Source organism: Juglans regia, chromosome 1, assembly GCF_001411555.2.
Source record: "Juglans regia cultivar Chandler chromosome 1, Walnut 2.0, whole genome shotgun sequence".
NCBI classification, from domain to species: Eukaryota; Viridiplantae; Streptophyta; class Magnoliopsida; order Fagales; family Juglandaceae; genus Juglans; species Juglans regia.
This window is the reverse complement of record NC_049901.1, coordinates 37,592,396-37,606,823: the sequence shown is the minus strand read 5'-3', so window position 1 is coordinate 37,606,823 and position 14,428 is coordinate 37,592,396. Positions and strand designations below refer to the sequence as shown.

Below are 14,428 nucleotides of genomic sequence, written 5' to 3'. Positions count from 1 at the left end.
GCCGAATACGAGGCACTGTTAGTAGGAATGTCTGTGGCCAGGTTGCTAGGAGCCACCAATGTTAAAGTAAGGGCCGATTTTTAAGTGATTGTCAACTAGGTGTTGGGAGAATTCACCATGAAAGGCAAAAATTTGAAGAAGTATCTTCAACATATGTGCAAGAAACACGACCTCTTTTACTACTTCCGCAACCGGCCAGATTTGTCAACACAACATCAACATAATCATATTCTCAGTCTTTTATTTGTCAACATTGTATCCAACTTAAAATCCCGACTTTGAACAATAACTTGAGAGATTTTTTGTTTTTTTGTCTGAAGCATAATACTATTTAAAATGGAAATGAAATAATTGTTATGCATATGTTAGCTGGCTGTGAACCCACTCCAGCCAGATTGCTTTATCTCCACCATAATGAAAAGTTCAGAGTCAAGGCCCCTTCTTAATTAAAATGAAGTCATCGATCTCCCTTTTACAGAGTACTTCCTAATCATTTACTCATCTGTGGGGGAGGAGGAAGCTGTGATCATCTTTAGTCTTACCTAATTGATCATTATATCGCGTGTTTCAGGGGGACCTAAACCACATTCTAATCATCCATTTTCTTCAACCAACACAACTTTATGTTTTTAAGTGGAAATAGAATAATGGTAAAAAAAAAAAAAATCCAAATATTATTATTATTAGGTGCATTATAATAATAATAATAATAATTAAAAAATGGCTGTGGACAAGGAAATAAAGTGGTGGAGCAAGCTGCCAATCTGAACACTAGGTAATATTAATTAATTATAGTACCCCGAAATATTAGCCTGTCTGTCTCCAACTTCATGCATGCATGTTGGTGTACGTTCATTATATATATAGTCACATGATTTGCTTTTGCTTACCTGGATGATCCACACACATTGTAATCTTGCACAAAAATACAACCAGTGTCATGTATTGTCCTTTTGTGTTGTTGGTAACGTACGTTAACAAAGTAAGAAAAAACAAAAACATCGATGTTACGTGGCCTAGATTTGGGTTTGCTAGCTTTGGATCCACCGTGCAGAATGGAAGTTCTTTTTGACTTCCTTGATATTATTGTAAGCATCCCTTATGTATTAACATCAAATAATTGAAAGATAAGTAAAAGATTACTATAGTTTTTAATTATTTAATATCACATTAAATAATAATATAAAGATAATAATTAAAAAGACGATAAATAACTTTTTCTTCTTTTCTTTTTAAATCTTGTTCTTGTTTAATTAAAGGATTACTAGAAGGCAAATGATATGAACTAGCCATGCACCCACACGATCATGTATGGTTAATTTGGAGTAATATTGTTAATGCTTTAATTTGCATAACAGACTAGAAGGGAGGAAAGAATCATCTCCTGTCCACGAGATTTCGTTACGGTATTTTTTGCGTTTATCTATGAAATACGTAATAAATAAATAAATAAAAATAAATATAGAGAGACATGAGAATTTACGTGGTTTGGCATAGAAGCCTACGTCCACGGGTTGTTTGGAAGCGAAATCCACTATAATAGATAAGTTTACAATCTCTAATGTCTCACACATCTCATAATACAATGGATAAATCTAGGTAAGATTCTATGAAGTCGTTATGCATGGTGGAGTTTGTACGTATGAAGCTTCTGTGGAGATATTTTGTGTAGAGAGCTTGTGGAGGGTCTCCTCATTATATAGAAATCTATTTTTCTGGAGTGATTGAATCTAATTTACTTTGTGAAGCCTTTTCCTTTTAGAAGTTTGAATTTATTTCCTTTTAGGAGTTAGGCAAGTTTAAGAGGTGAGATGAGAATTCTGTATTTTTTTTGAAAGCTTGAAATATTATGTTTTAATATTATTATTGTTTTAGGATTTGAAAAACTTAGAATTGAGATTTGAAAAAGTTGAATTGTTTATTATATTTTGTATGAGGATTTGAAAAAAATATAATGATGAAATAAGATGAAATGTGAATTTTGTATTTTGTCTTGTGTCTCAAACCAGTCAAGTTATCTCTTCTTGGCTTTACTCTTAACTTGATTTTAAGCCTTATCTCGAGACTAAATTATATGTTGTTGATTTTACCCCTACAAATATAGTTTGGTCTTCTTCAATTCATGTCAATTCTATTAAAGTAAAAATAAAGAAATATATTACGTAAGAAAAAAGTAAAAGTATCTCGTACTATTAAAATCTCAAATTACACAATATTTATTGATATCATGAGGCTCTAAATTATAAAATGTTAAACAAAGAATGGATGACGTGTCTTAACAGGAGTTGAAGTTTATTTATGTTATGATCATTTTAAGTTTTAACACCAATAGATAGATCATCAAGACAAATAAGTGATTCAAATTTGTTACTATATGTACATATATAACTTATATATGCATGCTTGCTCAAGCATGCTGCATGCTCAGTAAGTAAAAAAGTGCATGGTGACATAATAATGAGCGAGCAGATGTGGGTGAGAGCGATATGTGTGGAAGCAAGCAAGCGTAGCACCGCAACAAACATGATGCTGTTGTGAATGAGATATGTAAACAATAAGGGATCATGGGTAGGCCAAAAAGCTTGTTCCCCACTCTCCTATCACAAGATAAATGGAGGGATATCGACCCTACCAACCCGTGAAGACTAAGCTCAGTGCATGGCTAGCTGGGGTTTTCTTCATCTGTGAAAAGCTGATTGGAACTCATGAAGAGGATCATATATAAGGCTACCTAGATAAAAACAACGATACATACGGGAAAAAAAAAAAAAAAAGTGAAAAGGGAAAGTAAATATGTTAATCTATTGGCACTTTTTAGGGTTAAGATCATCATCATGTACGTTCTTAATCTTCGTGTAAATTTTATATATATATATATATATATATATATATATATATACACACACACATGGCCAAATGGCAAATTACTTTGTAAGTGCGGCACATCCTATACTACATTCAACACGAGTACGTAAGTGATCATCTATATCACTCTCTAAAGTCTAAACTAATTATGAATTTTCTTAAAGTCTACCTCTATGGAAAAATCTATTTATTATCATCCTCTCGACATCCTTAAATGATAGACCCACAAGTGAAATATAATAAATAATTTTTAATGATTTAATATCACATTATGTGATAAAAAATAGATGATAGTAAAATAGATAATGGGTAGCATTATTCCTACCTATATATAGGAACGATTGTAGCTAACCAAATCCCATATGCCTTCTCTCGCTCTCTCTCTCTCCTTTGAAGGTTGATACTTTTTGAACTGTTTGGAAGGTTTTTTTTTTTTTCTTTTATTTGATGCTCTCTTCGTTCAGTGTTCTTCCAACTAGCTTTTTTGGAACAAAAAAAATTCGGCTTATATATGCTCAATGTTTAAAGGCTTTAGTAAGTTCCATCTGTGTTTAATAATCAAAACAGGTAAATATGCTCTATTTTTGTGATCTGATGAAGGTTCTTCATTATGCATAAAGGAATCACATTATTACTAATCAACCTAGACAACAAGTACACCACCATCCATGCCAATGTAGCTTTCAATTAGGGGCACAATCAGAAAATCTAGTGTGGGAGAGCCAAGTTAAAAAAAAAAAAAAAAAAAGTAGGAGGGCCAAATACTAATTTTTATATAGTCTATTTTATAAAAACACATTCTAAAACTTAATTTTCATCAAATTTTAAAAATTTTGGGGGGCAAGCCTCAAGGTAGTTCCGCCCCTACTTTCAATGGTATTGAGAATTTGAAACATGAGCATGACTCTCATCAAAGGAAAACCATTTCCACCTTATGAAGGCAGAAATTTAAGAGAGGAGTACCATCTAACAGAAAAAATGGGAATCTACACAGCCAAACCATCCTGCTAAATGAAAAGATGTTAGCTATAAATTCTGCTGTGGACATGCCTCCATTTGTGTCTATGGATGTAAATTCATCACCACCGAGTAGATGTTGGGTGAGAAAGATGGGAGAAAGAAAGAGAAGGGGGTGGAGAAAGAGAGAAAGATTTAGTTGCGTTTGGATGTTGAGCTGAACTCAATTCTTTATGAATAGTAGTGAGTTGAGTAGTGAATAGAGTTATGTGAGGCTCATCTAAAATGAGTTTAAGATGTGTTTTGGATGTTAAGATGAGTTCAATACTTTTTATAGAAAGTTGAAAAAGATTGTGGATCCTATGTATAAATATGTGTTAAGTTAAAAAAGGTTATAGGTCTCACGTGTAAAGAGGTTTTGAGTTTAAATGAGTTTAGTAATTTGAGAGTTAGGTGTTTGGATGTTAGATTTAGTTTAAAATTAAACTGAACTCAGCCGAGCTCAGCTGAATCTTACAACCAAACATAACCTAGTTGAGACCGATTTTATTTTTCTCTTTTTAAAAAGCACAGATGTCAAAATCTTATTGGAGGGAATAAATATGCAGTCTATGCCAAATCCGGTTTGAAGTTATTCTCTAAATCTATTGTCTAATTTAATTTCATTTTTCGTACCGAGTTTGGTTATAGATAGGGGGTTTTTGTTTGTTGTTCTTCATTCTTGGGATTTTTTTAATTAATGCAATGGTGATTACAAATATATATAATATATGTCAATCAAATTGTCTCAATTAATCAAACTTACGCATTGATGGATCATTATACTAATTGTATAGCTTAATAAGTGTTTGTTAATGATGTTGTAATTTTTTTAAAAAATATTTAAAATTGTTAAAAATACATATTAAAAAAAGTAAAAAAAAAAAAAAAACTTAAAATACACTAACAGAAGTTCCTAACAAGAGCTCTCAACGGTGGCCGTAAGGGTTTAATGCAAATATACTTTCATGATTCCCTTTTATTTTCACCAATTTTATATGGGATTAATTAAAAAACTAATAAATAACAAAAGAACGGAATAAATATCAAATCAAATCCATTTCTCAATTATTCATCTGACATTATATATGACAGCTTATTTTCTATACATATATTCTAATTTTTTAAAAAACTTATATTCAAGTTTTAGAGTTTATTTATTATTATTTTTTTCACAAAAATAATCTGGAGTCGTATGACAGATGTCAATGTTTCGGCCACCGCCGGAAGGAATCCGTCGCTCTTTATTAATCCGTTTACTAAGCGAATAAACAAAAGGAAAATATTTATACACAATATGTTTTATAACATTTTATATAATTATATTTTAAATAAAAAAATATTTTTATAAAATATCTTATAAAAATATTTTTATTTTATAATATTATTATATAATATATTGTACAATATATTATGTATATATCATTATTCTATTTAATTTTAAATTATTAAATTCATTTCAATTTAAAATTTTCTTATAAATAAAACTCACAATATTTTTTAATTTAATAATCTTTATATGTGAAATTTATAATTTTTTTTAAATTTTTATAAATATTATTAAATTTATTTTAATATTTAAATTCATTTTAAATAAATCTCACGTAATTTATTCCACCTCTCCGAGTCATGATTATTCTTTGTTAATTTCAACATTTAAATACAGACTAAAAAAAGAAAGGGTAGTTAAAGCGCCGTCAAACACAGCCGTCTATAGCGGCGATCAGAAGTCAGATGACGCCAAATTATGCCACGTGGGAATATTTTCATTTTAATTTGTTTAATTGCTGATTTACAGGGGGCGAAATTCGAATAGGAATGCACCAAAGATCAACGAACAACATCATGGGTGTGGGGGCCCCAGTCAGCTACAGATGCAGTTAGTTTGTTCCATGACAACCTGGTTCCAGCCACAACACAGCTGTCTGACCCCCCCCTCCCTCCCTGCCTCACCACCCTTGACCAAAATTTTCCCACCTAAGTAAAATACCTCGAACTTCTCGCCAGCTCATCATCTCTCTCCGCTTCTCCTTTTCTCCCCCAAGCCGGCCCCCGCCACGGGCCCTCTTCAAAATTCATTCTCTCTCCGACTCGTACAACTCCTTACCAAATTAGATAAGGCAGTACAGGTTGGTTAATGAATTTTGATAAATATTTTAATTAATAAAAATAATTTTATAATATTATTTTTATATAATTTGTTCGTAAAGTATATATTATATATTATTAAAAACAGGTTGGATAATTTTAGCAGGGTCCCACTTGAAAAAGAATGAACGCTCCGCTAAGAAAGAACAAAAGAGAAAATGGACAACCACCCTCAGTAGTCACTAAACCAACGCACCGTTTCACACATCCAGATAGACAGACACTGATAGAGAGAGAGGACGTTAAAAACAGGTGAACCCGACATACATTCTAGTCCTTAAAGATGGATGTTTCCGAGGATCAGGTTCTCTACCTTACCTTTGCATTTCCTCTCTACGTTTCAGACTCTTAACTCTTTTCTCTTAAACCCCCAAAGAGGGAGGGAAACAAGGACAAGACCAACTAGAACGAGGACGAGAACAACAACTACGTACTAGTAGTACTAGAGTCTAGGACTTTGATATTACCATACCATGGATCCGTGTCCCTTCGTTCGTTTGTCGCTGGAATCAATGGCTCTGAAACTTCCCCAGGCGACCAGACCCGCCGGTTCAGGTATCCACCCATCGACCACCCCGTGCTTCTGCAAGCTCCGGATCAAGAATTTCCCTTCCCAAACTGCGCTTCTCCCTCTCTGCACCACGCCCGGCGACTCGTCACCCGACTCGAGCACCTCTTCTGCCGGTTTCCACCTCGACCGCTCCGCCATCCGCCGCCTCTCCGGGAAGTCCATAACACTCCGCGTTTCCGTCTTTACCGGCCGCATGGGCCGGACGTGCGGCGTCAGCGGAGGTAAGCTGCTGGGCCGGGTCCACGTCGGCATTGACCTGGAGGGCACTGACGCCCGGCCCCGCGTGTTCCAAAACGGGTGGATGAAGCTTGGGAACAAGCCGGACAAGCCCTCGGCTCGGATTCATCTAGTGGTCCGGTCAGAACCGGACCCCCGGTTCGTGTTCCAGTTTGGAGGTGAACCGGAGTGTAGCCCGGTGGTTTTCCAGATTCAAGGGAACATAAGGCAACCGGTTTTCAGCTGCACCTTCAGTGCGGATCGGAACTCTAGATCCAGGTGAGAATGTTTATTTTCTGGTGATCCGTTACATTTTAGTTGTTATCTCGTTAGTTTGCTAGAGTGAGCCTGAGAGGGTGATTAAAATATATAAGGAATATACAATGTATATATATTTCCTATAAGGAAATTACATAAAATAGATCTCTTGATAAAGTTATGCTGGCGAATCAACTCTTCTGTATCTAATTACGTATATAAACATACTCTAACACGAATTTATTTATTAATTAATTATTGTTCATCTTATATTAATGATAATTAATTATGTGAATATGGGGTTATTCTGAAGACTAGACTTTTCCTTCTGGGGTGCATCTGGGTTGTCAATTTCTTTAGCTGGTTATAAGCACATGCCAAGTTGGCCCGCACCTTATCTATTTTCATGTTTCCTTTATGATTACTAGTGATAGCTAGCATTTATGGTGTTTTATTCATGGTTTGTATAAATATGAGTCTCTCTCTCTCTCTCTCGGGGTTCCTTTAATTTCATGGGTGAACCAACATGATGAAGAAGGCAGATCTAGCAAGTGGGGTTTCTCTTTAGCAAATGGACCTTGGTCTCATGATATATAGTTCCCCGAGTCGTTATCAACATGTTGTTGGCCCTTCTAATTTTGTAGTTTGACATGGTAGTAATCTTTCGCCGTTCTTATAATTTTGTTATTTGTTTCCCAAGATTTCATTTCACACTGCCTACGGCCTCCATGTGAGATGGCCTTCATGAATATTGTTTTAGAAATGGCTAGATGATAACTAAAGTCGCTTAAGACAACTTAGAATGCTTAGCCAATAATGGTGGCGCCCGTAGTTGCCTACCAAGTTTGGTCAAACAGACAATTTCAAATCTCCCCAACTGTCGCATACATGAACTACCTTGGATTTCCTCCCATGTGCAGAATATTTTGTCGCAGTTTTTAACATGCATGTCTCATTGTTTCTGGTCATGTTGATTTTCCTGTTTGGCATGTCCGTGATTCTTTACTAGCTAGCTCTGTTCTGTTATTCACCCTCTTAATTGGTTGTATGAAATTCCAGGTCTCTCCCATCAGATTTCAACAACAGTACTAGTAGGGGATGGATGAGAAACTTTTCAGGAGAAAGGGAACGGTCAGGAAGGGAGAGAAAAGGGTGGATGATAATGATTTACGATCTCTCTGGCTCGCCCGTGGCGGCTGCTTCCATGATCACCCCATTCGTCCCATCACCGGGCATTGACCGTGTGTCTCGATCAAACCCAGGTGCTTGGCTCATCCTCCGCCCTCATGGGGTGTCCATCAGCAGCTGGAAGCCATGGGGCCGTCTCGAGGCATGGCGAGAGAGAGGCCCCATTGATGGCTTGGGTTACAAGTTTGAGCTGGTCACTGACAATGGCCCTAACAGCAGCATTGCCATTGCTGAGGCCACGATGAGCATAAAAAAGGGTGGCCAATTTTGCATAGATGGTGGAATAATTAGAGATACTGCATTGAGTTTGAGGTCACCTGTGAAAGGTTTTGTGATGGGTTCGACTGTGGAAGGTGAAGGAAAAGTCAGCAAGCCTCTTGTTCAAGTTGGAGTGCAGCATGTAACTTGCATGGCTGATGCTGCCCTATTCGTAGCACTTTCAGCTGCCATTGATCTTAGCATGGATGCTTGCAGACTTTTCTCACGTAAACTCAGGAAGGAGCTTTGCCATGATGAACAAGATTTCCTCTTTTAATACCTTTGCCAAATCTTCCCTTCTGATGCTGTGATATCCAACTTGCTAGTTAATTTCTTGCTCTTCACGAGCAAATTCAGCCCTAGCAAGCTGGTTTGAGCAAAAAAACATATAAATTTGCATCTTTTTTTTTTCCCCAATTCTTTCATCCTGATTTTGTCCCCACAATTCTTGAAACTTTCATGTTCTTTTCTTTCTTTTCCTTCCCATATTCGGGTGTGTGGCTTCCTATCTCCTATCTGGTTCGCTGGTTTTCGCTGCCATGAGTTTGGGTTTTGTCGAGACATTATGATCATGTCTAGGGAATTAGTTTCTCTCTTATGACTGTATTGTTCTATGTACAAGCTGTGTTGTACTTACATTTTGATGTATAGTGTACAGACAGGCAATTGCTAATTAATGGCAATTTTTTTGTTCTTATTTATCTCAAACTATATATATATATATATATATATATTTATTTGTTCATTGTAATTCCTACCCTCCTCCATTTGATTGACTGGTTGAAATATTGTGTAATGAGATCATTGTTTCAATTGTTTATTTCTGTCTTTGAGTAGTACTTCTTAATTAAGTAATGACCTCTATTTTGTGAAACCCTCAAAATAGCACTTCATGCAAAATTTTACAAGAAAAACAAAAAAAACTTAAAACTTAAAAATTGGCAATTTGCTAATTATTGTTGCAATTTATTTTTTAAATTAGTTTATTGAATATATCTATTAGACTATTAGGTAGGTGGCAGATTTTAATTCATTTATTTAATCGAAACGAGAATTAAAAGATTTATAAAATGAAGTGATTTTTATTTGATAGAGCACTTTCATTGGATTAGTTAAAGTTAAAGTATATTTTTTATGAATGTAAGATGAATTTAATATTTAGCTATTACATTCACATAAGTTTCTACATTGGAATAATCATTTTTTCATTATATGACAATAAAATAATATAATATGAATTTAACTTTGACTATTCACATCAAATCTCCACATTAGATTATCCATTTATTCATTATATAGTAACGAGTAATTAATAATTTTGAAAATTTTGAAAATTTTTTAATTTTTTTAATTATGAATTTATTTTATTTTATCATATTTTACTATTCATAATATTATATATTAATTAGTAATTGTATTCTAATTATATTTTTTCAATTGCCATTTAAAATGGAGAGAGAAATAATTGATATTAAAAGGAGAGAGAAAAAAAGAATATAAAATAGATTTGATGAATGAATAGTTCCTTTCAAATTTAGAAATTATTTTAGATATTACTGTACCTATATTCTAAATATTTGGAATATACATATTTTAATGTGAGCTATTTTATGACTTAATAGCTAAATTCTCATTGGATTTAGCTTTTAGCTAATCCAATGAGAATGGGTGTGGTTTTGATAATAAATTGAGATGAAATAAAAGAAATTGAGATGAAAATTAAAAATTAAATAAAATATTATTAGAATATTATTTTTTAATATTATTATTATTTTAAAAATTAAAAAAGTTAAAAATTTTATTATATTTTGTATAAAAATTTTAAAAAATTATAATTATAAAATAAGATGATATGAAACATTTTTGCTATCTAAATGGAATTTAAATCTAGTTATAATTGAGAAATATTCTAAATTTAATTATTTATTATCTGAGATTTATATCTTTAGTATAAGAGATATTGGTGATTATATTTATATTTTATTATGTTAATTATTATATTGTGATACGATAAAAATACCATACTATTAATATTTTAAAAATACGTAATAATTAATTTTTTTAATAATAGCAGATGCATTTTTATTATTTAAATAATTAATTTTTAAATAATTTTAAATATATGATATTAAAGATAAAAATTATCCTGACTTGGATTTTCGAGATTTGTGCGTTACGTTCGGAGGCCTAATAGCCCGATTTCCGTGAGAGGGCCAATAATAGAGCTCGAAAACGAGAACCAATCCCTGTCTCCGTTCGATTCTCATCTGTAGAGGAAAACCGGAAGCTTTCCCGAAAGAGCTTTCTTGGTTTTCCGACAATGGCCTCAGGCCAATTCCTCACCCCTATCTTCGTCTTCCTTCTCTGCCTTGTATCCACCACAGCTTCGCCATCAGTCATCCAAATCTCGCGGGAGAACACCGTCTCCGGATACAGCAATCTCCGGATAGACGACGATCTTTACTGCGAAAGCTGGAGGTTATCCGTAGAGACCAACGACGCCGGCTACTGGTCCACTATTCCGGCAAGATGCTTGCAGTTCGTAGAGGATTACATGACCGGCGAGCGGTACCCGTACGACTCGGAGTTTGTGGCACGGGACTCTTTGGCATTTGCGAAGACGGTGGAGATGGCCGGTGACGGGAGGGACTCGTGGATCTTCGATATCGATGAGACTCTGCTTTCGAACCTGCCGTACTACGAGGCCCACGGGTTCGGGTAAGCCCAGAAATGTTTTTAGCCGTTGGATCTCTAGAATGATTTCGATATTTCAGTTTTCTTAGATTTATCTGACTATCAGTTTCGTTTGTGATTGGGGAAGGGGGTTTGTGCGTACATGTTTGACTGTTAGGTATCTGAGTGGATTGGATTGGCCAATTGGAGTATTTCACCTTCAAAGGCATGTTTGTGTAGAATAATGTAGTCTGAATTATTTAGTTTATATCTAAGGTTAAAAAATCAATGTCGTGTCTCCAAAATTTGAAGATGCTACTCCTTATTTACATGTTCGTCAATACATACATACATACATATATATATATATATATATATGTATTTACACACACACACACACGTATATCGCTCTTTTTCGAGTCAAAAGGACTGTTCTAAACTCTTGATCATTTGATTGAACTTTCTGACCAGAAAAGCTAAAGCCATTGAAGACAAAAGATAAAAACACGCTAAAATAACTCTATTTGAAGACCTTTACACCACATATCATCTACTTAGCATAATTTGATTTGGAAGATAAATTTTAAAATTTAAATCTTACAAATCAACTTATATTATGTAGATGGTGTGTGGTGTAAAGGCTTTCCAATAGCACTTCTCATATATATATACACACACACAAGCACGCACTCATATGTATGTCTGTACACACCGCATTGAGGTTCCTTTTAGATGAATAATGCATGCGTTCTGTTTCACGTCATTTGGTTCAGTTCGATTCAGCGTGAAGATCTAACGCTAATTTTGCATGTCTACACTAGTTTTCCAATTAGTAATGCATTTGAAACTGAAGTTTGGTAGGAAGTAGGATTACATTATGCGGTAAGAGAACCTTGTTTAAAGATGAGTAAGACAATGTCTAAATAAGCGGATTGTTTCCTCCTATATACATCCGGTGTACTTGGAGTATGCCTCATTTTCAATTACTTATAAAAGGAAAAAAACCATAAGAACAACACAAAAAAATAGGGAGGAGTATGCAATATGAGTCTTACACGACCTTGTTTTAGACGTACGAAAACACTCGTAGTTCCACTCTACACAATTGAGCCTGAACCCAACTGTACTTTCGAGCTGTAATATTACTTTTATTTCATTGTTTGGTCTGGTATGATGATTAGACCCTCTTTACTTGTATGTATAAAGAAGATTAGACCTCCTTTACCAGCTTCTGTCATCTCATAGTAAATTTATATTTTATCTCTATGACAATTTCAGCAATGAGCATACAGCTCTGTTGTTTTGATCACAAGTGCTTTAGTTCAAGGCATCCACTACTTTCTGTAACTTGTACTTTTATGAAGTTGTTATGGAGCTTGATTTCATAACAAGGTAAGGTATTCTGTGGAAATACACCTCTTACTCACAATCCGTTAGGTCAATTATTTATTCAGTTTTTTTATCAAAAAAAAAAAAAAAAAAAATCTCGAATGAATTGCTCGTGTGTTATATTGTGAATCCTGCACTTTTTGGAAGAATTCGCCATGCTATATCTGAAGTATTGAGAATCTATTGTGTTGACTATGATAGTACATTTGAATTTATAAGAATGCAAGATTATGGAAGAATAGAATGGAAAAAAATTACCAATTTAGAGAGTGCCAATGGATGTCCCCTCTTATTAGTCCCTACTAATGAAGGAGGCAACTTATATGAACCTGAAGAAGGCCTGTATAGGCAGAAAAGAGTGTTCATTATAATCTGAAGAATTTTTTGGGGTGAAAATATTAAAATGCTAAAGGGGAAATTGGAATTTATTTATTTAAAGATGCTAGTCAATGTGGCCTTCTGACCCGTATTTGCCTTCAGGCTGAAGTTCCCTACCTTGAAATAATTGGGCTACACATTGCCAAAATGTCCATATCTTTGAAGGCTACTAACTTTCATGTTTGAGTTCACGGTTGCAGACACTGCAAATTTTAGCTTTCCATACCGTTGGGTTTCCTTATTTATTTTTCTGCATATTGGGTTTGAAGTTTATCATATTTCCTTAAAGATGGTAAATCATGTGGTGGAAACATTAGTGGTGTAAAATACTAATGTCTCGTCGATGTTAAATTTTACATGCTCATATTGGTTGATATTTTTTAATATAGTATGCGTGCCCTCTTGTTTTCTATTCAGATCAGAGTCCTTTGATGAGAGCTCTTTCGACTCCTGGGTGGATTTGGCAGAGGCTCCAGCTTTACCAGCAAGTTTGAGTCTTTACAAAGACCTCAAACAGCTGGGGTTTACATTATTCCTGTTAACCGGACGGGGTGAATACCAGAGGAATGTCACAGAGAAAAATCTTCTATATGCAGAGTTCACCGGCTGGGAACGGCTTATCCTGAGGTAACCAAGCCATTATATGATTTACGGTATAGGATTTAAGCAAGATCTTGGAACCTGTTGTCTTATAAACAATATCTTCGCATTTCTACTAGTTTCAATAGCCATAGATAACTTAATTTGACATAATGCCGATGAATAATATGTTGTTAAAATTCAACAGGGGGCCTTCCGATCAGGGCAAACCTGCAATAGTCTATAAATCAGAGAAGAGAACGGAGTTGCAAGATGAAGGTTATAGGATTCATGGAAGTAGTGGTGACCAGTGGAGTGACCTGTTGGGATTTGCCATAGCTAGACGGTCCTTTAAACTTCCAAATCCAATGTATTATATTGCTTGATTAAGGTACCGAACATCGGGCAATTGTACAAAACCATGATCTTCGTGGTGATGTTGTAACCCATTTCCTTGTACATTCAAGGGCGGGGACTGGCCCTGGCCGGTATAAGGATGGCCTAACTCCGTCCAAAACCCTCTTATGAACTTACTATTCGTCTTGCTAAGAATTAAGATGGATGTTGAATTTACCAAAAATGGTCGAATATCCCGTGTGACAGTGATTGTAATGAATAACATTTTTTATACATTCGAATATTAATCGAGGGGGCAAAGTGAAATTTACCGAGATAGTTTAGGGTGTAAATTGATTTTTCTTCTGATAAAAATAGATGGTAATTTGTGGGCAAAAGTGTAATTTTACTTTTAAGAAAATCTACTTTTTAATTTTTAATTAATCCACATTTTACAATTTACAAATTGCATCCCAAATTATTAGAACTGTAGCCGTTGGTTGACAAGTTACAATCGTTATGATGGAAGAAATTCATTTCCTCAAGAATATTCGCATGCTTTCTTAAGTTTGC

The 14,428-nt window shown here is 34.6% G+C and overlaps 3 protein-coding genes across 3 annotated transcripts in view; all 3 read left to right on the top strand.

The window, feature by feature from the left end:
* LOC109009972 (deoxyhypusine synthase) overlaps positions 1–14,428 on the top strand; it is an 871,604-nt gene that overhangs the window by 393,388 nt on the left and 463,788 nt on the right. The window lies entirely within an intron of this gene.
* On the top strand, positions 6,200–9,201 carry LOC109010139. Its single transcript, XM_018990861.2, has 2 exons — positions 6,200–7,075; positions 8,114–9,201. Exons 1-2 carry the CDS (start codon positions 6,483–6,485, stop codon positions 8,775–8,777), a joined length of 1,257 nt encoding a protein of 418 aa, XP_018846406.1. The 5' UTR covers positions 6,200–6,482; the 3' UTR covers positions 8,778–9,201.
* Positions 10,644–14,194, top strand: LOC109010148 (acid phosphatase 1-like). The gene is made up of 3 exons (XM_018990873.2): positions 10,644–11,218; positions 13,358–13,567; positions 13,728–14,194. The coding sequence occupies exons 1-3, from the start codon at positions 10,821–10,823 to the stop codon at positions 13,903–13,905; spliced, it is 786 nt and encodes a 261-aa protein (XP_018846418.1). The 5' UTR covers positions 10,644–10,820; the 3' UTR covers positions 13,906–14,194.

Bases quoted from the DNA above. Each gene is read 5' to 3' on its own strand.
- LOC109010139 (XM_018990861.2), top strand. From the start codon at position 6,483: ATGGATCCGTGTCCCTTCGTTCGTTTGTCGCTGGAATCAATGGCTCTG. The intron at 7,076-8,113 runs GTGAGAATGTTT...ATGAAATTCCAG, and splicing joins GATCGGAACTCTAGATCCAG to GTCTCTCCCATCAGATTTCA.
- LOC109010148 (XM_018990873.2), top strand. From the start codon at position 10,821: ATGGCCTCAGGCCAATTCCTCACCCCTATCTTCGTCTTCCTTCTCTGC. The intron at 11,219-13,357 runs GTAAGCCCAGAA...TTTTCTATTCAG, and splicing joins TACGAGGCCCACGGGTTCGG to ATCAGAGTCCTTTGATGAGA. The intron at 13,568-13,727 runs GTAACCAAGCCA...AAAATTCAACAG, and splicing joins TGGGAACGGCTTATCCTGAG to GGGGCCTTCCGATCAGGGCA.